The sequence below is a fragment of the Pleurodeles waltl genome, chromosome 7 (genome assembly GCF_031143425.1).
Source record: "Pleurodeles waltl isolate 20211129_DDA chromosome 7, aPleWal1.hap1.20221129, whole genome shotgun sequence".
Classification (NCBI taxonomy): domain Eukaryota; kingdom Metazoa; phylum Chordata; class Amphibia; order Caudata; family Salamandridae; genus Pleurodeles; species Pleurodeles waltl.
The window spans coordinates 1,106,290,477-1,106,313,563 of record NC_090446.1 but is presented as its reverse complement, the minus strand read 5'-3'; the positions used below and the strand labels follow the sequence as shown (position 1 = coordinate 1,106,313,563).

Genomic DNA, 23,087 nt, shown 5'->3' with positions numbered 1-23,087 from the left:
GATGCATGATTTATTCATGGCAGAATATGGGTAATGTTAACCTTTTCATGTCCTCACACAGAATGTAATGAGACACATCCCTGTGAAGGGCTGGGCAGGCATGCCACATTTCGCAATTTTGGGATGGCTTTCCTGACACTTTTTCGAGTATCCACGGGTGATAACTGGAATGGGATAATGAAGGTAAAGAAACTTGTGTATAAATATGACTATGCATACCACATTTGTATAGACATGCTATATGACATGTATGTTGACTTCTTTTTTTTAAATATTTTAAACAGCAGTCTGCCAGTTGTTTCCCGTTTAAAGCAAAATACTGTAAACCATTGTCATTACATCTTAAGGCATTATAGTTGAAGGGTGTTAACACCCCCCTGTTATAAATAAGGCATATTGGTGTCTACAGCAGGAACTAGAGTAACACTACTGTGAGTGAATGTACTGCAATGTTTATGTGTCCAAAAGCGAGCAAATGAGGAAAAAAACAGTTGCTGATTCCAGTTGCTGGCGTCATCCTTTATGGTTGCGCACTACAGGCTGGCTTGATCGACGCATAACCTCGCACCAAGATGCAAAGGTGCACGTGCGCTGTCTAGCAGAGGATTAGTACTGGAGGTGTGCTATCCCAGAACAAATGTCTATTCGTCGACACACAATGAAACTTTCTACGCAATGGATATTTGCTGTGCACTGCAACTCACATGAAATGTGCGTTTTTTTTAGAGCATATTTACTCTTATATTCACCTGCTTCAAACAAGTGTCAGTTTTTGATGCAAAGCCTGGTCTGGCTATGTTAATAGCAGTGGCGAATGGTAATTTTAGGAGGGAGGGGGTGGGCGGGAAGCACACTCACACTCATTCATTCACACATGCACGCACATCCATTCACAACACTCATCAACACTCAAACATACACGCACGCACCAAACATTCATTTAAAAAAACACACACACACTTACCTTCAGCTTGGAGGTCCTACGAGGGTTGGAATTGCTGCCTTCCCTCATTGACTGACCTTAGGTCAGTCAATGAGGGAAGGCAGCAGTCCCAACTTTGTCACAGAGTGGGATGCGGTCAGTGAGACTTCTGACCCCATCCCACTCTGTGATGAGGTGTCACTCGCCCTGGGCGCTTCAGGGCTTAAACCTCAAGCGCCCAGGTCAGAGTCAATGGGTGACACTTCCCCTCATCATTGAGGGGGAGGGCCTCGAGGCACCTTTGCTGAGCCGAGGAGGTCAAGCCCATAAGAGCTGTGACCTCTTCAGCCCAGCAAAGTTCAACTCAGGTAGCCAGGAGTCTGCTCAAATCTCACATGTCTCGCTCCGGGACGCCTGATCTGAACATGAAGAGTGTCTGTCAGGCTGACCTTTTCTCACCCTGTCAGGCACTCTTCATGAGGGGAAAAAGGTGGGGGGGAGGGCGTGGCCCCTTTGCCCTAAAGGACGGGCCGCGGCTGGTAATAGTTTGGGCTTTGTGCCCATGGGTGTTTGCACTGCTACACCCCAGTAACGCCCATTTGACACAAGTGGCTTTTGCACTTTGGAAAGTACACCTTTCAAGTACATTACACCTTTTTTTGCTGTATAGTACATAGCCTGCACCACTTTGGATTGCGGTGCCCCTGGCAGAACAGCTTAGTAAACCTAAGCCTAAATTGTTATTGCTCCTAATTAGATCCAGGCAAAGTTTTTCCTATGCCTGTTAAATCTCACCAAGCCAAGAAACCTGGAAAGGTGGGCAAATGTTCCCAACTTTTGCCTGAGGTGAAGTGAAACTCATCCAGCGTCGTTATAGGTCAGGATTTGCTGGTGAGGATGGCCCAAGCATGCCACCTATACCAGTAAATCTTGTTGCAATCACATTTTCTGAGTTCATGTACGCATTGTAGGCAGCATAATTTCAAAACAGGTACATGGACTCTTTCTGAGATGTGGATGCAGCACCTTTAGGCATGCCTTTCAGGCCACCGCAATGTAAAACTGAGATGTGGAAAATTGGTTGCAGTGCCTTATGTGAGGACATTGATTCTAAAGTCATTCCTATGTACAATGATCTTTGTTTTCCCAATACTAGTATTTGAGCATTCAGAAAACAAAGGTCAGGCACCTTCTCCGTGAACGGTGATGAAAGTGCTGTGGACTTTGGACTGAGATTCTGCCAGAGCTCAGCAGCAAACCTGCTGGCCACTACATGTCAATGTTAAGTGAACAGAGAACTCCAGCCATATGAGATGACAACTGCTCCCAAAATGGTTGAAGAAGCAGGTTCTGAGGTGCAGTGACCTTGCTGATGGTCACAAGGGCATATCAAAGCGTATACTATGGATTGAGTGAGTCATAGCGGGATCATCCAACAGACAGAGGTAGCAGTTGCACTTATACTGATTTGATACCACAAATCGCCAAATCAGTAAATGCACAGAAAAATCTGATGCTTTCCAGTTTCTGCTGAACAAGAAATATTTTCTTCAGTGGTCTTTTACATTCTATAATCTATTTTAACTGAATACCAGAATCAATAAGCTTACTAAATCAGCCATAGACCTCTCCCTTTCATTTATGTAGGGAACATCAATGCTACATTTAATTTGTAGTTTTAAACCACGTTGTCCAATATAATCCACACTTCCAACATGATGCAATTGTGCTCTTCTATCTCCCAAAATACCAGAAATTCATATTGGAAGAAGAGCACATTTCCTGGTCCTTGAAGGTGTTATTCATCATTTGCTGGAAAACGCTAGCTAGAGGCTAATCTGAATAGGGGAATGGTTTAATAGGAAAACGTATTCATTTGTGATGAATGCTGTTATTAATTTCTTCAATGATGGATTTAAATATATTTGAGGATAATCTGACTTTAAGTCTTATGTTATAAAAAAAAATTAAGCAACAGGACCATTTCATTTTTCGTTGGTAATGGGAATCAGTCCAAAACAATGTTTTGGATTAGATTTATAAGGTTGGCACAAAACCTCAAATGACCATCTGATTTCTTTGTGATGATTACTGCTGAAATCCACTCTGCTACTTTAACTGACTCATTGATATCCTGCTCAAATATTTCACTCAGCATTTTCTTCACTTCATCCCACACCACTACTGGTACTCTTCTCAAGTTATGTCTCACAGTTAATGCTCCAACTCTGAGTATAACCACAAAACATAACTTAAGCATTCCAACATTACTTTTAAACACACCTCAGCAATGGGTTTAGGTTGCTCTCATTTTCCATCTTGCACCACCAAACGTTGTTCTGTATAGGGTGGGTTGAGAACTTTATGCAAATCATACTTCTTAACCCACCCTAAAATGATTGGTGCACTCTCCAACACATTTACTTCGGCTTCAGTTTCAGTTGCCTTGAAAATTCAATTTTGAACATGTATATCCTAAAATCTTAAACACACCATAGACTCTGGAGTGTATGTCCCTGTGCTGAAAAAGATCCTTAGACTATTTCCTTTCAAAAACCATTTTCAGTATGATAGTATACAATGAAACTGTGTCCACTAAAACTCCACTCCATTAAACACAAATTTGGCTCTTGGTCTAGTTCTCCTAGAAGCATTCCCTTAAATAACTCCCAAATGCCTAGTTGATTTCATCCCATATATGCTACCTTACTGGGAGGGTATTCTATAAAGGATCTCATTTTGCAATGCTAATAGCCTGTTACAGTGTAAGATCCCTGAGTGCCCACAAGCTCTCCCTCTTTGTTTTTTTATTAAATTGAACAATATGCTGGTTCTCATCACTTGATCTACCATCCGCCTTAAGTCATATTTTGTCAAAGGTTCCCATAGTCTAGCCACAAACTGATTCACAGCCTCAAAACTTTGTTGTGGTTGGCCACAGAATTCATGTCTGCATTGTTGTTTTCTCAAAGTGTATCTCTAATATAGCCTTAGAGCCTGCTTTAGCAGGCTATATTGATCTTTAAAGGCCCACTCCAGGATTAAAGGTCCAACCCAAAGGTGAGGGTCTTTAACAAGGGAGCAGGACTTTAATGGCCAGTATACCCAGCTACGAAGGGCTATTAGAATATTCTGCCACTAGAGGGAAGAATGTTCTAATAAATAAAACAAAGGCCTCACAGCGCCCGAGGGGATTGAAATCTCCTTAGGATCAGTGAGGCTTTTGTTCATAGGTGTTGCTGTGAATGACAAACATTGGAATTTTGGAGCTCCAGGTTTTTACCAGCCATTAGAAGCCCTGAGCACTCCATTGTCTTCAATGGAGCTCCCAACATTCCAAAGTTCTAACATGTTATTAGCTTCTTTGTACACATCTGCTACTGGTTACCCATCATCATTGACAGCTACTGGCAGATACTAACCTATGCCCAGCAGTTAGACCAGTAAAGCTTTTCTGATAGCAGCAGTTAGACTAGTAAAGCTTTTCTGATATTAAACTGTCCAATGTCTGTAAGTAGTTTTCAAAAGTATCTATCCACTCTTCTTATTCTATGGGAGATGAACATGAATGTTGCAGAAAGCTTGACGGGTCATGATAGTCTGACCATTATTATTGCTTGCTACTTTCATTTGTTCATGATTTTAGTCAAAATGACGCAAAGAAAAGAAAACAATTACCCAGATGGTTCATTATTTAATATCAACTGATGTTTATCACAATGGAGAATCTCCTACCATATAGACTTGTAAACATATGAGTCAAAGTCATATTTGTTTCTTAACTGTATTTAGCTTGTGGGTGAGTTCACAATGACGCTGGTCTAGATTCTGAGGACCAGATTTACAAGGCCCCATTGCCACTGTTTGAGATGCTCTGGTGGCGCTAACCACTGCTCCATATTTACAAGGAGGTGTACTGCCACTTTTTATGGCATTGCGCCTCCTTGTAAATATGGGCCCCTCCAATGCAGTTTTCTGTGTCAGAGGGGCGTGCAATGGGTGTTGCAGTGGGCGTTCCATTGCAACTACCATTGCTTTTGACGTTCCCTCAGATTTACAAGAAATCATAAATCTGTGGCAGCTTCAAAATCTAACACCACCCCAGGGGTGGCGTTAGCATGGCAAAACAAGGAAGAATGCTTTTATTCCTCCTCATTTTTTGCTTTTTTGATGGGTGCTGCATTCTGCAGCACACATAGAAGAACCACAATACCATGGATGATTGTTTATGTACCAGAAGGTGCCCCTTTCTGCACATAAACAATCATTTAAAAAGGACGCTTTGGTACCTCTATGCGTGCTGCATTCTGCAGCACACATAGAAGTGCCAAATCACCATTGTAGATTGTTTATGTACAGGAAGGAATACCTTCCTGCACATAAACAATCACTCCCCTTATCACAAAAATCCTTGCACTATGGTGCAAGTTTGCCTGTGTAGGCGCGAGCAGCTTAACTTAGCACTGGTGCAGGGCGAAACGCAGGGCTGCGCTGTAGTCATGTGAATACGGCTCAGCACTGCATTATAAATCTGGCCCTAAGTCCGTCTTCTATATCTGCACAACTTCCACTTTAATCTGCATGTCTCCTAGGACGATCTTCTTTACAACCTCACAACTGCTGTATAATCTTTTATTTTGCTGCTCTCAGCACCCTTCTCAGCTGTAGCATGCTTGATGCTGGTCATAGATCACATTGTGTTCCAGCGCAAGGTGACAACTCCTCACACATACACTTTCCTTGTGCTGAGGTTGTGCACCCACCACCACAAAGCGATTAGTTCTTGAATCTTTGCGAGGACAACGGATAGTGCACTGGTATTCACCTCAAGAGCTCGTGCTCAGCCACTGTAAATTTTACCATTGCCCTGCCCCACACTAATGATAAAGTTAGTTGGTCCTATATTTTCTTCATGTGATGAAAAAATACATGATGCCAACCTGTGCTCAGCTTTAATGAGCCACAAGCGGAAACTCACCTCTGCATTGCTCCATGAATCATCTGTTACATGTGTAACCATTCTAAGTTGAATGGGTTCTGTTATCACCTTGAATAGCTTTGTGAATGGCAGTAGGCTCCTCGTGGCAGTTGACTGCAGTATGCTGCAGTTGACTTCTAGTTCTTCAAAAAGATTAATTGTAGATTACACTTAGCTTTATGATGTCCCAGAGCCTACCTCTGATACCCAGTTCTCCTCTCAGCCTTCTCTGCTAACCACACAAACTGCACATATTTTCCTCATCACCAGGGAGTATGTGAGTGGGAATAATCCAGGCAAGGTAAGTCATGAAGAGAACCTCTATTTAGGGAACCCTGTAGGCCAAAGGGGGGGAGGGGTGCTTGATTGTGCAGCTCAGCTCTTCAATGCTCACACTCCAGCCTCCCAGGAATAAACAAGGGGAGAGGAGTAAGTCCAGCAAAAACCTGTGAAACTGATGTTTTTGAGGTGAAGCTTCCCAACTCTACTGGAGGTGGTTCCAAGATGAGCTGGCAATATGTGGCACACTCGCTCTCTCTGCCTCTCCTAATCTGCAGATGCTGGTTCACCAGTTTCCTTAGTACACTCTTAACAGAATCTTTTCTAGGAAACACTGCTCACAATGTCCCCAAGTACACTCTTCCTCAGCATAAAACTGTCTCTCTCACCTGACACCCTCTCTAATCTGTGTCGCTCTCTAGTCATATGTTAAGTTACTCCAAACAGGACTTACAATCAGCAGCAAGAAATACACTTATTTTTCCCAGAGTAATCACACAGTTAAATCTCTCAGAAACACATATAATTAAAAATCATGTGTTATTTCCGTGGCCAGCCTCAGAATTCACAGCAGCCATAACAGAAATCAGGGAGCACACATTTCTGCTCACAAAGCCCATCTGACATGAGCTGATACCCCTGGAAAACACATTCTGCTCACAAGGTGGCATTCGAGTGCTTACCAAAACAAACATGGCTCCTTAACACACGGAATTTTCTCACGTAGCAAGCAGGCAATTCTCAATAACCACATGCAGACAGAGGCTCAATACACCAAGCTCTGCAAGGAAAAGACTAGCACGCTGCTTATCAAAGTTAGAGAATGCTAACACATGCCACTCCGCCTTTCACCTCAAGCCTGTAAATGCATAAGCATCTCTTCTCCCTCTGCTCACTCTCTAAGGACTGGCAGACTTGTATATATGTGCCTGAATGTGGATGTGCAGCTGCCTAGACCTATGCCTGCAGCCGCATGAGAACATGTGCAAACAGGCACAGAAGAAACCTTTGATAAGCCACCATTTCAGAACATGCGGGTGATGTAAATGACAGCCTGACAGCAGAGGAAATAAACGGCAGCCTGATGGCCTAGGTACTGGTCAGCTCTTCATTCCTACACTCTTTGGCCTATTAGACATGCTTCTTTTCTTTAAAAAGGTTTAAGACTTGTGTATGGAATGACAGTGACGAATTAGAGGGTACATCCCAAAACACTCCAATCCGCAAAGAGAACATAGGGTGCTGCTGGAAATACGATGTTGGTTGTATCTGCTGAAGGCAAATTTGATCAGGTACATCACCCTCTTTCTAAAAATGACAGCTTATATCCATATCGTGAAGTGAACAGTTACTAATTTAAGGCAACACAAGCTGCCCTTGACAATCAGTCATCAAAGGTTGAGCATAAGCAGTGAACGGCTCAGGACTTCTCAGTAACATCCAACCAACAGAAAATCACCGACTGAGATTCTGTAATAAAGCAAATGTCCACATTTAAGAGAATCTTGCACATTAAATAGAATTGCATAATAATGGGTTTCTGTGGAGCTGGAGCCAACAAAATCACCCCCAACCAATTTTTTGTAATGTAAATCCTCCCACCCCGGCAGGCTATTACATATGGTGGCTGCAGTGCACATGCACTGGGGTTTGGCAGACAATGTGCCAGTTATGCTGGTCTAGGTAGCATCCTAAGGGGTCCATTCCCTCAGGGCCAATAAACAGTGCTGAGATGGTCCTGGCTGTGCCTGTTGAGCAGGGATGAAGCTTTTGCCTCGGGGAGTGGATTCAATGGTCTGCAGGCTTCTTCAGACAGACAAAAAAAGGGACAATTTGTGGAGCATATGTATATACAAAATTTCTAGCTGGATTCGATAATCTATACACACTGGTGACAACACATGAGATTGCAGTACACACATAAAATTCACTCCAAAAGCAAAAATCAAACAAATTGTCAACTGGTATGTGGCAAATATATATAAATCAATTTAATATACATAATTGTATCCATTACAAAATACAATTCATGACAATCACAGTTCAGCTTATGTTGAAATATATTATTATCACTTCTGTACAATTGCCTGGGAGCGGAAGGCCAACGTATTTTTGAACACCTACCTGAGGCAACTAGACATGGAGATTCGGAATGGAATGTTTATGTAGAAGCAGTGTGTCATCTGAACATTCTTCCTTTGATGTAACGTGGCAACAGGATTGTTTTTGTGCAGGAAGAGATACACTCCTGGACAAAAACGATCCACAGAGGCATAGTCCTCTTTCTATGTGTGCTTTAGAATGGCACACACATGGAAAGAGGAAGCAATGACGAGAAATAAAGAAATTTACGCCTATGTTGGATAGGCGCACCATTTTGGCACAAACCCAGGTTTACACTTGTTTGTAAATTTGGGTTTGTGTCAGAATGCATTTTTGGATGCATGGGAATGCCCATGCTCTACCCATATAATGCCTACCTAGTACAAAACAGAGCAGCATAGCGCTGTGTTATATTTACTAAACTATGCAAAGCCAAGCAAAGTGGCCTTGTGTGGCTTAGTATATGCTGAAAATAATTTTGCATCAGGGCAGCCCCAAAACAGTGACTCAACCCAGAGGCAAAATCATAGTAAATCTATGCCTTAATACATGTTACCTTGTGTCAGTCCCTATCCTGCTACCATTGTATGCTGCTGTTGCAAGAGTGTATAGCCAAGATATAGAACAACCATGTATTTCAAATCAACAGAGAAAGCAACACAGTGAAATATAATGTAAGCCATATTAGAACAGTGGCATGTTGGGAGCTCCATCAGAGACAATCAAGTGCTCCAGGCTTCTAATGGCTGGTGAAAGCCTGGAGCCTCAACTTTCCAATGTACTTTGTTCACAGCAGCAGCTTTGACCAAAGGCCTCACGGAGACCCAGGGGCTCCGTGAGGCCTTTGTTTTATTTAATAGAATATGCTTCCCTCTAGTGGCAGAATATTCTAATACCCTTATAGCCCTTTGCAGCTGGGCTATACCACCCATTAAAGTCCTGCTCCATTGTTAAGCCCTTGCCTTTTGCTTAGGCCTTTAACGCTATAGCGGGCATTTAATGGCCTGTATAGCCCGCTACGGCAGGCTCTAAGGCTATAATGAACTATCTGAAACCAGTAAATTAACTCTTCTTGCCCACTCTTCTCAATCAACGTGAAAGTAACAGCAATGGCCTAGCCTTGTTATCCTTGCTTTTTGTAAAATAAAGCTCTATTCACATCTCATCAGCTAAGCTGTTTTCGCTTGAGTGTGAGGAAATGTAAAGCATGGGGTAGGGTGATTTAGTCCCAGCTGTCCTCCGATTGATACCAAGAACTTTTGAAACTGGGCAAAATGTCTAGCTACAGACAACATTAGCTCTCTGACAAAGTTCATGTTATAATATAAAAAAGAATACAAAAGAATAGATAAAGCTGGCTTTCGGTATCCCCCTTTTTCCAATGCATGTACACTGTGTGGTTCATGTTGACATTACTGCGGATGAACTGCTCCATGCTACCATTGCCTCCACGTCCCTTGCCATGCACTCAGCCTGTGTTTTAGTCCCAGCGGATCCTGGGCTATGGCATAAAGAAGATCTACCTTCAGACCACATTCTGTGGTCCCCGCTACCCCTGCTAGGCTGCTGCTGTCAAACTGAGAAAGGTCAGGTGCAACTCTCCTGATGCTGCTGCTAGGCTGCTCTTGTCAACTTTGGAGCGTATATTTTTTATGATAATATCCATGGTAAGCCCCATAGTGTAATAAGACAGATTATTGGCATATGCAAACATATGGTGGGTAGTGTGTGCATTATCCAGGTCTGGTGTTGTTACAAATGGCTCTTTGGTTGGCAGTCAGGTTACCCCCCCGTCCAAGCAAAGACCCTCACTCTGCTCATGCCAAGCGACCAAGGGGGTGAGCGAGGGTTAACTGAGTGTGATCCTCATTTACCCTAACTAGGCTTAACTTCAGAAGCAATGTGTAAAGTATTTGTACCAACACACACAGTAATACAGTGAAAACGCTACAAACGGGCACCACACCAGTTTAGAAAAATAGGTAATATTTATATAAATCAAACAAGACCAAAACACCACAAATCCAACATACACAAGTCAAGATATGAATTTTCAAAAGAATAAGAGTCTTAGCGGGTTATTACAACTTTGGAGGAGGTGTTAATCCATCCCAAAAGTGACGGTAAAGTGACGGATATACCACCAGCCGTATTACGAGTTCCATAGGATATAATGGAGTCGTAATACGGCTGGTGGTATATCCGTCACTTTACCGTCACTTTTGGGACGGATTAACGCCTCCTCCAAAGTTGTAATAACCCCCTTAATCTTTAGAAAACAGTGAGAATGCCGTTGTTACAGAGTACATGGTTAGCATCAATAATAAAGCCTGACGGGCGACCGTGCATCGGAAAAGGGTAGTGATGCGTTGATTCTTTACTCACATGTGAGGCCATGCATCATTTCCTCGGTGATGCATCATTTTTCTTCCTTGCAAGAGAGCGATTCCTGGACAGGGCACCTCAGATCCACGCAGAGTCGGGTTGACGGCACTGCGTAGGGTTTGTGTCGTTATCACCCTGAGTACCCGGGTGTTACGCATCGTTTCTCCAGCCGCGATTCGTTGATCTCCCAGCGGCGATGCAGATGGAGTGTAATTTATCAGCCGCGTTGCAGAAGGTGCGTCAAAAATGTCCCCACACGGCGTTCTGTGTGTGGATTTTCAGTTCTTGTCTGCCAACTTCACCTTTCTATGGCGCAGGGACTGGATAGGGCACCACTTGGCATGGCAGGAGTCTCAGCAGAGAGTCCAGGTGCTGGTAGGGGAAGTCTTTGATGGCCCTGAGACTTCAACAACAGGAGGCAAGCAAGCCCAGTTCAAGCCCTTGGAGATCCTTCTCAAGCAGGAATTCACAACAAAGTCCAGTCTTGGTCCTATTTCACCAGCAGAAGCAGCAACTGAGGGATAGCCCAACAAAGCATACACACATGCCGGGGCAGCACTTCTCTTCAGTTCTTCAGCTCTTTCCTTGGCGGAGGGTCCTCTTGGTTCCAGAAGTGATCTCATTTTCAGGGATTTTGGGGCCACTACTTATACCTCTAAAGAATAACGAGTATCCAGGGAACTTCAAGAAACCATCTGAAGCATGTTGTATATCATGACACAACACTATCTAAATCAAATTCAAACAGCCATCTATCAGATGTCCACCATGGTACATGGCCCATAGCTTTAATCTGTTGCTCCCCTGAGGCATGGCTTCTGTGTTATATTTTTGTGGAGGTCTCCTATATTTTAATGCTGAGCAAATTGGCAAACTTCGTGATTTAAAAAATTCAATTAACAATGTAATGAAGTGACCTTGCAGTTGCAATGGGCTTTGCGATTTGCAGTTTCAACATTGAGACTGTTTGAAAATCGCAATGCAAAGAAGGCAGTAAAGGGGAATCTCCGTTCCCTGAGAAACAAAAGAAAATGTATCTATGGTTTGCAGCTACTCATTCGCAAAGAGGAAGCAGTCCATAAGGAAGAGCCGCTTGCACACTACGAGTTGGAGGGGTGGGCCTCGGAGAAATCAGAGAGCAGTTCCACGCACTGTACAATATCTTTTCAATATTGTGATCCCTGCCTTCAGGACAGAGCAAAATTCCATCTCTGCAGGTAATTGTAGGACCTGCAAACGAAATCCTGTCTAACATAGTCTTAAAGCCGCCGTAGCGGGCTATCCCAGCCATTTAAGTCATGCTCGACTGTTGGCCCGAGCCGAAGGATTTAAATATGTTTTTATGAATTATATTTTTCTATGTGTTTGGCTTAGTTTATCCAATATATTGTAAAAGAAACTGACCAGGGCGCACCACAGATGCTGTGCAAACAGAACGTCTGAGACGCAACCCCTCCAATAGTAAATCTAGCCCATTTATGTAAATCAAAATATCGTAGTGTAGAAGGCTAGTGATGTCTATGTTGCAATCTGCATAACACTCAAATCATGTCAGAGGTTATTCTTGATATGTACTATGAATGTATGCAAGAAGGATTTAGCATTTTGTGCCTGGTTTATATTAGTTTATTGTGAAACTGGTGGTATTTTCAGAGAAGCAGCATTGTGATCAGTCCATCTTTAACCTCATATTCTAACTGTGAGAGACTAGCTTGATTTGCTTAGCGAGCATCTAGACTTATGTTTGAAAAGGAGTCTATGACATGTATTTATTGTACTGATAATATTACCTGTCAGCCTTCACTTGCTCATTTTCCATGGTCTTTCTTCTTCAACACCAGGATACTTTGAGAGACTGTGGTGAGGAATCCACTTGTTACAACACAGTCATCTCTCCAATCTACTTTGTCTCCTTTGTGCTGACAGCACAGTTTGTGTTGGTGAATGTGGTCATTGCTGTTCTAATGAAGCACCTTGAGGAAAGCAACAAAGAAGCTAAAGAAGAGGCTGAACTGGAAGCGGAACTAGAACTTGAGATGCAAACTCTGACTGCACAGCCCCCAAACTCTGATCCCTTTGTTTGGACAGGAGGTGACACTGTGGAGAGATCGGATAGCCCAGAAGGACACACTAATCCCATCCACGTAAAGATTGATTCCCAGCTTTCCCTGGTGAACCCAATGGTAAGTATTTTAGAGTAACTGCAATATCCTGACTAGTTTCAGCCTCTCATCTGTTCCCATTTCACTTTTAGTAATTGTAGGAATTTAAAGGCAATTGTTCGGTGGTCCCTGGTACTTGATCAACAGTTTAACAATAATGTTCCACTAAAGAATGTTGATGACATAGAGAATAAATACATTCAGGGAGTCCAAAGAAGACAAGTTGGAGATTGTATTTAGTCATTTATTTCACATTTAGACATTGTGGGATGAAAACTCTTGCAAAAAGAATTACAATTTATAGAACTATTTTAAAGCTGAAATGCAAATGCACTGATTTGCCATGTTATATATCAATATGATTTCCAGAATAGATTACATTAGCTTATAGTTGTGTATTCTCTTACCAAGTAAGCAGCATTTTTTAAGAGTCCTTTCACTGGTATGTAGAGTAGAATGTATATGGCTGAGTTGGGCTACTTTTAAAACTACTGAGACAGTTCTTCGTCTCACACTCAATATGGCTACAATTCACAACCTGGAAAAAGAACAAGTGATGGACTGAATGCTGAACAATGTCAAACATTCACCCCCAATACAGAGATCTGGGCCTAAATCCATTGTTTTTTTGCCACCCATGCCATTCCAATTTGGTCCAAGCCATATGCAAATCAGTCTTGACCCTGTTCCCCATGGGAACAGTCCAGCCCGAACTGCCAAGCCAGGTCCTCCCTGAACTGGAAACAAGCATCCTAGGACCTGTTTCAGGGTATCACCCTTCATCAGCCAGGCTAGCTTGACTTCAGTGGCATGGGGAGCAAGGGACCCACGTCTGGGCATACCCTTCCCACTTGGGGCAGCAAATGCAAAAAGAACAAGTGATGGCCGGAATGCTGAACAATGTCAAACATTCACCCCAGTACAGAGATCTGGGCCTAAATCCATCGTTTTTTTGCCACCCATGCCATTCCAGTTTGGTTCCAGCAGTTTGAACAATAATGTTCCACTAAAGAATGTCGATGACATAGAGAATAAATACATTCAGGGAGTCCAAAGAAGACAAGTTGGAAATTGTATTTAGTCATTTATTTCACCTTTAGACATTGTGGGACGAAAACTCTTGCAAAAAGAATTACAATTTATAGAACTATTTTGAAGCTGAAATGCAAATGCACTGATTTGCCATTTTTTAGGAGTCCTTCCACTGGTATGTAGAGTAGAATGTATATGGCTGAGTTGGGCTACTTTAAAACTACTGAGACAGTTCTTCGTCCCACACTCAATATGGCTGCAATTCACTACCTCACATAATTCCTTGTATTCCAATATTTGTAGGAAGTCTGATGTTCTGATTCTTTAACAGACGATAACAGCAAGGGGAACACATTAAAAAAGCTTAAATGATAGCATGAGTCCTTCATAACAAAATCTGTCATTCAGGGTGTTGAAATACAACATTAAAGTCAACACTATGGTATGTAGGTAGCCAATTGAAACCTGTGATAGCAATTAAAACATTGCAATTAGACAGATTGGTGGTACAGGGTCAATAATGGGTGGTAAAAATATTCTGTTCTAAAACTCCATTGATTGTCTTTCTGTTTCACCCTGTTCTGTTTAGACTACTATACCCTATTACTGAGTGGAATGTCATTATAGCAGCATAGTCTTTATGCCTCAGGCTATAAAGTCCTTCTTACTCATTTTAGGAACTCGCTTATGGCTAGAGCCTATGATAAGTCATTTGCTTTTAACGTATGGATGATTCAGATAAAGCACTCCAAAGCAGTCACTGAGGTATTGCCAATGTACAGCGTAGCGCACACTGGAATAGAAAACACATAACAGCTATATCAATAACATTTGCGTCCTGTCTACAATGCAAGTTACCTTTGTTAATGCTGACAACAACGGCATAAAGCCATCCTTACAGCTATATCAATACCGGGTCACAGTGTAGATCATAAAGCCACCTTTACACCTACTCAAATTGATTATTCATAGCCAGTGTTTGCATCACAAAGAATCCCAAAACATGATCACCAATTCAGTCTCCTTTAGTTGTGAGAGGGAGCGTTTGTCCTGGGTTTTCTGTATGCTCAATTTGCACCCCTAAAGCCACCCTCTCATCCTGTTAATATATTGATAGTACTGTTACCACCGTACATTATGACAGGATTAACACAGCATTGAGTAACTTGGAATGTTGAAAGCCAGATAAACAACGTCGCATGCTCAACAGTCTTACATCAGGCATGCACATCAATCTACTTTAGAAAGTGTAGCTTGTAAAGCATGCATCAACCACCTTTTAGAACAATGTTAGTTGCCTAGGATTATAGCGATGACATATGTTAGGGATAAAAAAACAACCTTTATCCAAGTGACCCAACACATGTGCTGTTAATTATTAATCATTTGAATAAAACGGAGAAACTGAGGGAGAGTTTCAGTATGCCAAGTGTAATGCCATGGATTTCTTGTTAAACAATTATATCAAGTCATAATACAAGGGCGGCACTCCTTCAGTAACACCACTATTAGGCAGAGGTGGGTGAACCAACAAGTGAACAAGAAAAGTCGAGCCAAGGGTGAGGGTTGGCTCTGAGAGCCCCTGTATGAGCCGAGCCTTGAAAATATTCAGCATTTAAATCAAGCAATAGCTATCATGTAAAATATGATTCACAAGCTTGAAGTGACATTGCAAAAATTGTTACTATCCTGGGATGTAAACCCAGCAGGTGTCTTTCTGGTGTTTTTGCTCTTGTGCTTTTTGAAAATATACTGAGGCGCCATCTTCCAGTAATACATCTTTCTGTCAGGGCACAAAGACCCTCATTACTAGTAGCCTGTCATAATGTGGCGCAAGGGGTTACAAGTGGCGGAATGCATACATTGCTCCACTTTGTAAATATGGCTCGTGGAAAAAGCCATTCTAGCACCGCCTTACCGTAAAAAAAATGACGCTATGGCAGCGCTAAGGTGTCGCTAGGGGCTCTTAAATATTACCCTTTGTTCCCAGATAATGGGGCTCTCATGATGAGGGCCAAAGTACTGTTTCTGGCAGGATAAGCATTGATCCCTATATTTAGCCTCCTACAACTAGAGACTGAGCTTAGGGTGCTAGGACCATAGAATGATGAAAGGAGAGTTTTACAGGGGTAACTGCCATCTACCCATCCCATCCCACAGGTGCCAAAAACTCAGATGGGAACCTTCACAGTCGTACCCTTGTTAAACAGAAGTGTTGATGACCATTCCCAGTGCTGCGCCCAAACGGCTTATTAGTGCAGGTCATGTGAGTGCTCAGCGCAGTGCTACAGTCATTTATGTCTGGCACACAAGAAATGTAACTGCAGGTACATGGGTGGATTCAAGGTTACGATTAGGGCTATTCGTTGCACGACTACCCCAAGTGTCAGACAGGACTTGTGCATGCAGAGTGCAGAGAAAGTGAAGCGCGTGTTTAGTGCTAGGTGAGCAGTAGGAAATTTCTTTTGAGAACTGTTACGAGACAATTCCACTGGATTTTTAAGGAGTTTCGAACAAACACTAAGGTAGCATGGCCTATTACGGCACTTAAAACACAATAAGGCATTAAAGCAAACACTAATAAATTCCCTGTCAAACTGTCATTTAGGCTAGGTTCTTATAGAAAATGAAGATACAAATATCTAATGGGTTTCCTATAAGAGGATGCCTTTTCTGTAAAAATCTCCTAAGAACCAGGTAATTGAGCCTCACTGAGAAAAAGAAAAAGGTAATGGATGAAATGCTTGAAATGATCACAGCCACTAGTAATTACTTCTGGGGTGTATTTCCGTGTACAGTTTTTTGCCCATCATATCACTTCATTCTGATTTTCCTGAGGCTGGTTTTTGACATTTTTGACACTACCTGGCCAGGTCCACTCTGAACAGAAACAATCTCAGACCTGTTGCAGCCTGTTTGGATCTTGTTGGAGAAGTTTCCTATGGTACAGACAGCACAAGGCAGTGCATGGGCATAGCCATCAACATTTTCTAGGTGAAACACAAAGTCGGTGCTCATTGTGCCATTGGACTCAAGATGCTTCTCATTGACTGAAATATGTCTGGGGTTGCTTGTTTTCCATTTGGTGGTGACCTAGACTTACAGTTCAGGTTGGCTGTTCCTACTGGAACAAGACCAATCCTGATGGCTGTTCTCTGTTTAGAGTGGCAAGGTGGATATCAACATGGCCTGGGATGCACCTAAAAGTATTACCAGTGGCTGAGATTAATTAAAGCATTTCTCCATTGCTTTTGAAAGACCAACTCCCAATATGTCTGTATTGTAAAATCCTTCTGCATTCTTGGCATTCTGGGTTAATAGTAAATGTAGTTTCTTTGCCGATACACAGAGACAAGAGAACATATTTAAATAACACTTCAGTTAATTCTCGCATATGTTTTTAAAAAAGTTTCACAATTCTAACTTTCGCACAACATTTTGGCACTAGGTTACAAGGTGCAGGAATTAGTTGCGTGACTGACCATCAGTTATTATCAGTGAAATTACAAATATATGGTCATGGAAGTTGCTATCACAAAATTATAGTTTACGAATTTAGGACTACAGTGAAAAATGCAGTGCTTTTTTGCATGGTACTATAAATGTTTCAGTCACACAAACACAGTTGTAATGTTGTTAAAACTAAAGTCTCTCTTCTGACCATGCTGCTACTAGCCTCTACTCTTCCTTCCTGTCTTTTCATCTCCATATTTCCACCAGTGCACCTGTTCTTCCAATCTTTTTACTGTCCTCCACTGCTTCTCTCTTTCTCGTCTACTTTACCGTTCTGCATGCTCAACGGCGCTCTTGCAGGAAAGGCACTTGTTTGATACCATATCACTGCTGATCCAGGGATCACTGGAGGGGGAAATGAAGCTCATGGACAACCTGTCGGGCTCTGTGTGCCATCACTACGCTCTTCCTCTGTCTGAGAAATGCAGCTTGGAGAAGCAGGTTAATATAACTTATGTTTTATAAATTACCATTAATGTAACATGGGTAGTCTTTAATGTGTCATATTAGGTTTGTATAGATTCTGTTGTTTAAACTAAATTATAACAAATAATGAAGTTAGTTGTAGAGTATATCTATAGCCTCTAAGCACATTTGTCAAGCCCTAACAAACTTCCTTTTCCTGAAAACTATATGTGCGGCTTTATTATCAACTTAGCGAATAAAATGTGGCTGGTTTGAATAATTAGGTTATTATTGTGTATGGGCATGGAAATCGGATGTAAACAAATCTTTATGTGCAGGATTTGCAGAGTACCTATAATGGAAGTTACATCTGTTGATGCGGATGAAAACAACACCAAGCACTAGGCCACAATCTGCTCCTAGCGCACAACCTAGGGTGGGAACTGAGCTAGCCTCTTTTGTGGTCACTGTTTTGCCACTTCGATTTGTGTTTCAGATGTACTCATTGACTATGGAAAATAAGGCAGCCTTAAAATGCAGTGACTCCCTTACAGGATTTCTGTCCGAGTCCCCTGGAACTCTGATAAATGAAGGGAGAGACAAAACATTGGCCACTGAATTAATGTTTTCTCTTTTATTACTGACTGAAACAATAGGGTCAACATATGTAGACTTATATGGGTAACCGTTAATAATGGGGCAGGGATGTGGCTTAGTAATGTTAAGGGGTATTGGGCTCCGATTTCTCAACAAACAGCAAGGTACCGATCTAAACATGACGGTGCAGGCTAGGGCAAAGGGTTATATATATATATATGTATATATATATATATACACACACACACACACACACCTCAAGACACAGCACAAGTTAATGCAGGACATCCAGAGACGCACCCTTACACTTTCAGTCTACATGCTGTTCAGAGTAGCAGCCTTCAAGGGGATGCAGGTCTCTTACTGTGCCCTCCAGTGCAGCCCAACTAAAAGTCCCTCATTTCAAAGACATTTAGGGCCTGATTTATGAAAAATTTGTGCCACCTTTGCGTCGTTTTTTTACACAAAAGCAGAGTACACTTACAAAATATATTTTGTAAGTTTACATCGCTTTTGCGTCCAAAAATGACGCAAAGGCAGCGCTAACATTTAATAAATCAGGCCCTTAGTATTCCTGTTTATTCCAGCTGTGCACTGGCTTGGAGCATTTAGCGGTCACATAGCGCCAAGATGAACACTCACACCCTACCATTAGGCTCAATAGTTAATCGAAGGAAACAAAAATGCATGCTGTCAGTTCACAAGTTGTGAAATAAGAAACAGAGCTGCTGCTTTGCTTTGACGCACCTTTCCAGTGAAAGTATGTTTTGCGCTGGAAAGTAAATTTGAAATAAATATTTTGCACGAGTTGACATTGCTTTTGTCCCCTAGCAGAGATATGACGGCTGGATTCAATCTTTATTGGTCTGTGTAACCCAACTAAGATTTTATTGGAACCATGTTCCACCCCCACACATTGATAACAAACAGACATCAAGTGCAAAGCGTGAATTCTATGATCTACTTTGGAAACCCACGGTGGAAACCTCAAATAAGAGTGCCACTGACAACAGCTCCAAGAGTGCTCCAAGAGTGCTGCTGTTAGCCCTACTTGAAACCCCAATTAGCGAGAGTCTGCAAAGACCTGCCATGAAAGAGGACTTACACTAGCATTGTCTCTCTTTGTTCTGACCTGAGAAAGGTGCGAGAGACAGAAAATCGTGAACCTCCATTCGACCACCTTCCTCACGTCTGTAGAGATCCAGGGATGCAGCAGATCAGCATTCGCCTAAATACTGCGATCGGGGTAAAATGGGTCGCTTCCTCAGCTGTTTTCCACAAAAGCATGCTCCAGACACTTGCACCTGGCTTAGTGGGAAATAGGTTTAGATGACAACTCTTTTCTCATCCTTAATGACCTGTTGTCTGTACATTTTCAAATCAACAATAGGAACAAAGGCAAGGGCGGAGTAACTGTAGTTCACACTTGAGATTTTTACTGAACCTGTTTTTGTTGGCATTAGGACTCTGTGCAATTTAACCCTGCTAACCAGTGATAAAGTGCCTGTGCTCACTCCATAAAACATGGTAAAATTGGTCTACACCTAACTGACACATTTAATTTACTTGTAAGTCCCTAGTAAATGGTACTACCTGCACCCACAGCCTGCAAATCAAATGCTACCAGTGGGTATCAGCACTCATTGTGCCACCCAGTAAAGTAGCCTTTTAAAACATGTCTCAGGCTTGCTGCTGCAGCCTGTAGTGCAGTTTTAAACTGTCATTTCGACCTTGCAAAATAAACATTTTGCAGACCTAACCCTTCCTTTTGTTAATACTTACAAGTCGCCCCTAAAGTAGGCCCTAACATCTCCAAGGGTAGGATCCATGGTATTTAAAAAGTAGAATGTAGATTTACATTTTATATGTCCTGGTAGTGGAAAACTCCTTAAGTAATTTTTCACAGTTGTAAGGCTATCTGCCCCAAAGGGTAACACTTGATTAATGTTGGACCTGGCCCTTTTACAGGGTCATTCCCCAGACTTTTTGCCTCCTTATTTTTCTGACCTTTGTTGGCTGACGTTTTGACTCTGAGCACTTTTTCACTGCTAACCAGTGCTAAAGTGCATGTGCTCTCTCTTACAAATTTGGTATGATTGGATTATACCCAATTGGCATATTTAATTTACCTATAAGTCCCTTGTAAAGTGGTATCCCTATACCCAGGGCCTGTAAATTAAATGCTACTTATGGGCCTGCAGCGCTGCTTGCGACACCCACTGAAGTAGCCTGTCAAACCTATCTAAGGCCTGCTAGTGCAGAGCCTGTGTGCACAGTTTCCTGCCACAGGGACCTGGCATCTAAATTTATTTGCCAGGCCCAGAGCTCCCCTTTTACTACATGTAAGTCACCCCTAAGGTATGCCCTAACTAGCCCTTTGGGCAGGGTACCATGTATGTAGAAGGAAGGACATGTGCCATGCTGCGTGGCCTGTCCTGGTAGTGACAAACAGCCTAACTTGGTGTCTCACTGCTGTGAGTGCTGCCTCCTCATAGGATTGCAGTGGAAATGCCCTGCCTCATGTGTAAGGGGTATTGTCTGATTTATGAGGGGTAGTGTAGGCATGTTTGGTATGGTTGTGATAGTGGTAAGAAATGCTGCTTACTGGTGTAGGTGTATTTTTAATTACTATCACAGAAATGCCACTTCTAGAAAGTGCGCATTTATCTGTGCTCATGACTTTGGGGTTTTGCAGCTTGTCTCCAATCCACGTCTGGGCAGACTGACAGTTGGGGCTTTGTGCATACTTCTCAGACAGCCTGAACACAGGGAGGGTGGAGGTGACACAGAGGTGCATCTACAAATTGTAAAGCCTTCCTGGGCTGAGAGAAGGGAGAGGTGGGGCACACCTGCATTTGTAAAGGCTGTGCCCTGGCCTCACACAATAGGGTCGTTAACCCCCCACTGATGTTTGGAGCCTGTGCTGAAAGGAGAGAGGGGGCACTCCCAGAACCAGTTGTAACTGGCTGGAACGTCCTCTCCTTACCATTGTAAAACACACTGTAACCCTGGTACAAGTACAGGGGAATCTTCCCCACAATTTGAACATTCTTGGACCTTGAACCTGGACACAGAACGCTGATGAATGGACTCACCAGGAAACCAGCTTAGACTGTTGCTGCTGTGCTGACCTGTGACCTGCCTGGCCACTAGAAGGAACTGCCACCATCTGCAACCCTTGTGCTGGCCTGTAGCTGGGCCCACCAGCCTTGTGCTTCCTTGTGTCCTGCTTTCTCCCCGGGTCAGGGTGCTGTGGCCCCTGACCCCTGCACCGATCTCTGCAGTTTTGCCTTAGCGCTGGGAGAAGCGCTCTCTCCTGACTTGCTGCACAAGGTCACCGCTGCAGCCCGGGCTTTAGCTTTGCCCTAGCGCTTTGAAAAGCACTTTATTACTGCCAAAAAGTCACCGCCGCTGCCTGGGTTCATAAACAAGCCCCTCACCCTCCCCACGGTGCCTCTTCCTTGTTTTAATCACCGCCACAGCCCGGGCGCCGCATTTTGACTACAGCGCGAGGATCGTGCTGACTCTAGTGCCCCCGGGGCACTTACCAAAGGTAAACGAAGGTGCTTGCACGCTCCTATTCTGTCCCCGTGGACAAGCGCGGCTGCCTCCCTGCCAGCAGGAGGCAGTGGAGAAAGGGAGTTCCCTTTCCACCGGTCACTGCGCTAGGGGCACAATCGCCCCTGCTACCCTAAATCTTTGGCTCTTTTGGGGCCCCCCTTCAGAGAGGGCCGTTAGAGGCCCAGCGCCCCCCAAGGATCACGAGGCCCCCGGAGGGGCCTGTTCACAACTAGGAGAGGGTGCCAACCACCCTTCTCCCCCAAAAGCACCGCGTGGCCCCTGTTTGGTGCCCAAGAGCACCAGGGGCCCCCTAAGCTCATCTTCTAGGCACTAGAAGTGCCTCTACTACGGAAAACAGGTACTTTTTAGGGAATCTAGGCTCTAGGAGCCTAGTAAGACTTTTGGATGTTTTAGATTTCCTACCTGTTTCCTGCCCCTACATCTATGTGCTACTGTTCCTTTTGGGCAGGTCTAGCTGATATGTATCTTTATGACTTGTGAGATATTCTATAATGTTCCTCATATGGGTATTTAGGAATTGTTCATGACAAAGGCATATATCTTTTACTGTAATTCCTGACTGCTGCTTATGTTGCAGAATCCTGAGTACTTACGTGTTCTAATGTGACAACTGCATATTCTTGCAGAGTATTAGTAACTTGTGTAACATTCTGACAAGTGCTAAGGTAGCAGGGTATTACTTACGTGTAATGTTGGTCTAATTATGTTTTGTGCAATACAGATTATTTTTACATAGGTCAGTGTTGTGTTTACTTTGTGGTGTACATTTTGCATCACATGTGTTGTGTGTGTTGTGCAAACGCTTTACACATTGCCTCTGGGATAGGCCACACTGCTCGTGCCAAGCTACCAAGGGGGTGAGCAGGGGTTATCTTGGACGTGTAACTCCCTTGCCCTGACTAGAGGTGGTAGGTTCTGCCTGGCAGAGGTGCATACCCTAGCCAACCAGAAACCCCATTTCTAACAATTAACTTATTACATTTTAATAAGTGCTGACCTCAGATTGGAAGCAGATAGATAAACTATGTTCAAACTAAAATGAATTGTAATTTAAAATCCTCTTAAATAATAAAGTCAGATTTTAAGTCACAATTCTGAAAAATCAACTTTTAGAAAGTTGGCGTTTTTG

At 42.9% G+C, this 23,087-nt stretch overlaps 1 protein-coding gene across 2 annotated transcripts in view; it reads left to right on the top strand.

Moving 5' to 3' along the window:
• The window catches only part of CACNA1G (calcium voltage-gated channel subunit alpha1 G), a 1,194,479-nt gene that overhangs the window by 1,096,575 nt on the left and 74,817 nt on the right, over positions 1 to 23,087 (top strand). For both annotated transcript variants that reach the window (XM_069200048.1, XM_069200049.1), the window contains exons 32-34: positions 62 to 183; positions 12,509 to 12,850; positions 17,675 to 17,815. In XM_069200048.1, the coding sequence (XP_069056149.1) occupies positions 62 to 183; positions 12,509 to 12,850; positions 17,675 to 17,815 (605 nt within the window). The remainder of the gene's footprint in view (positions 1 to 61; positions 184 to 12,508; positions 12,851 to 17,674; positions 17,816 to 23,087) is intronic.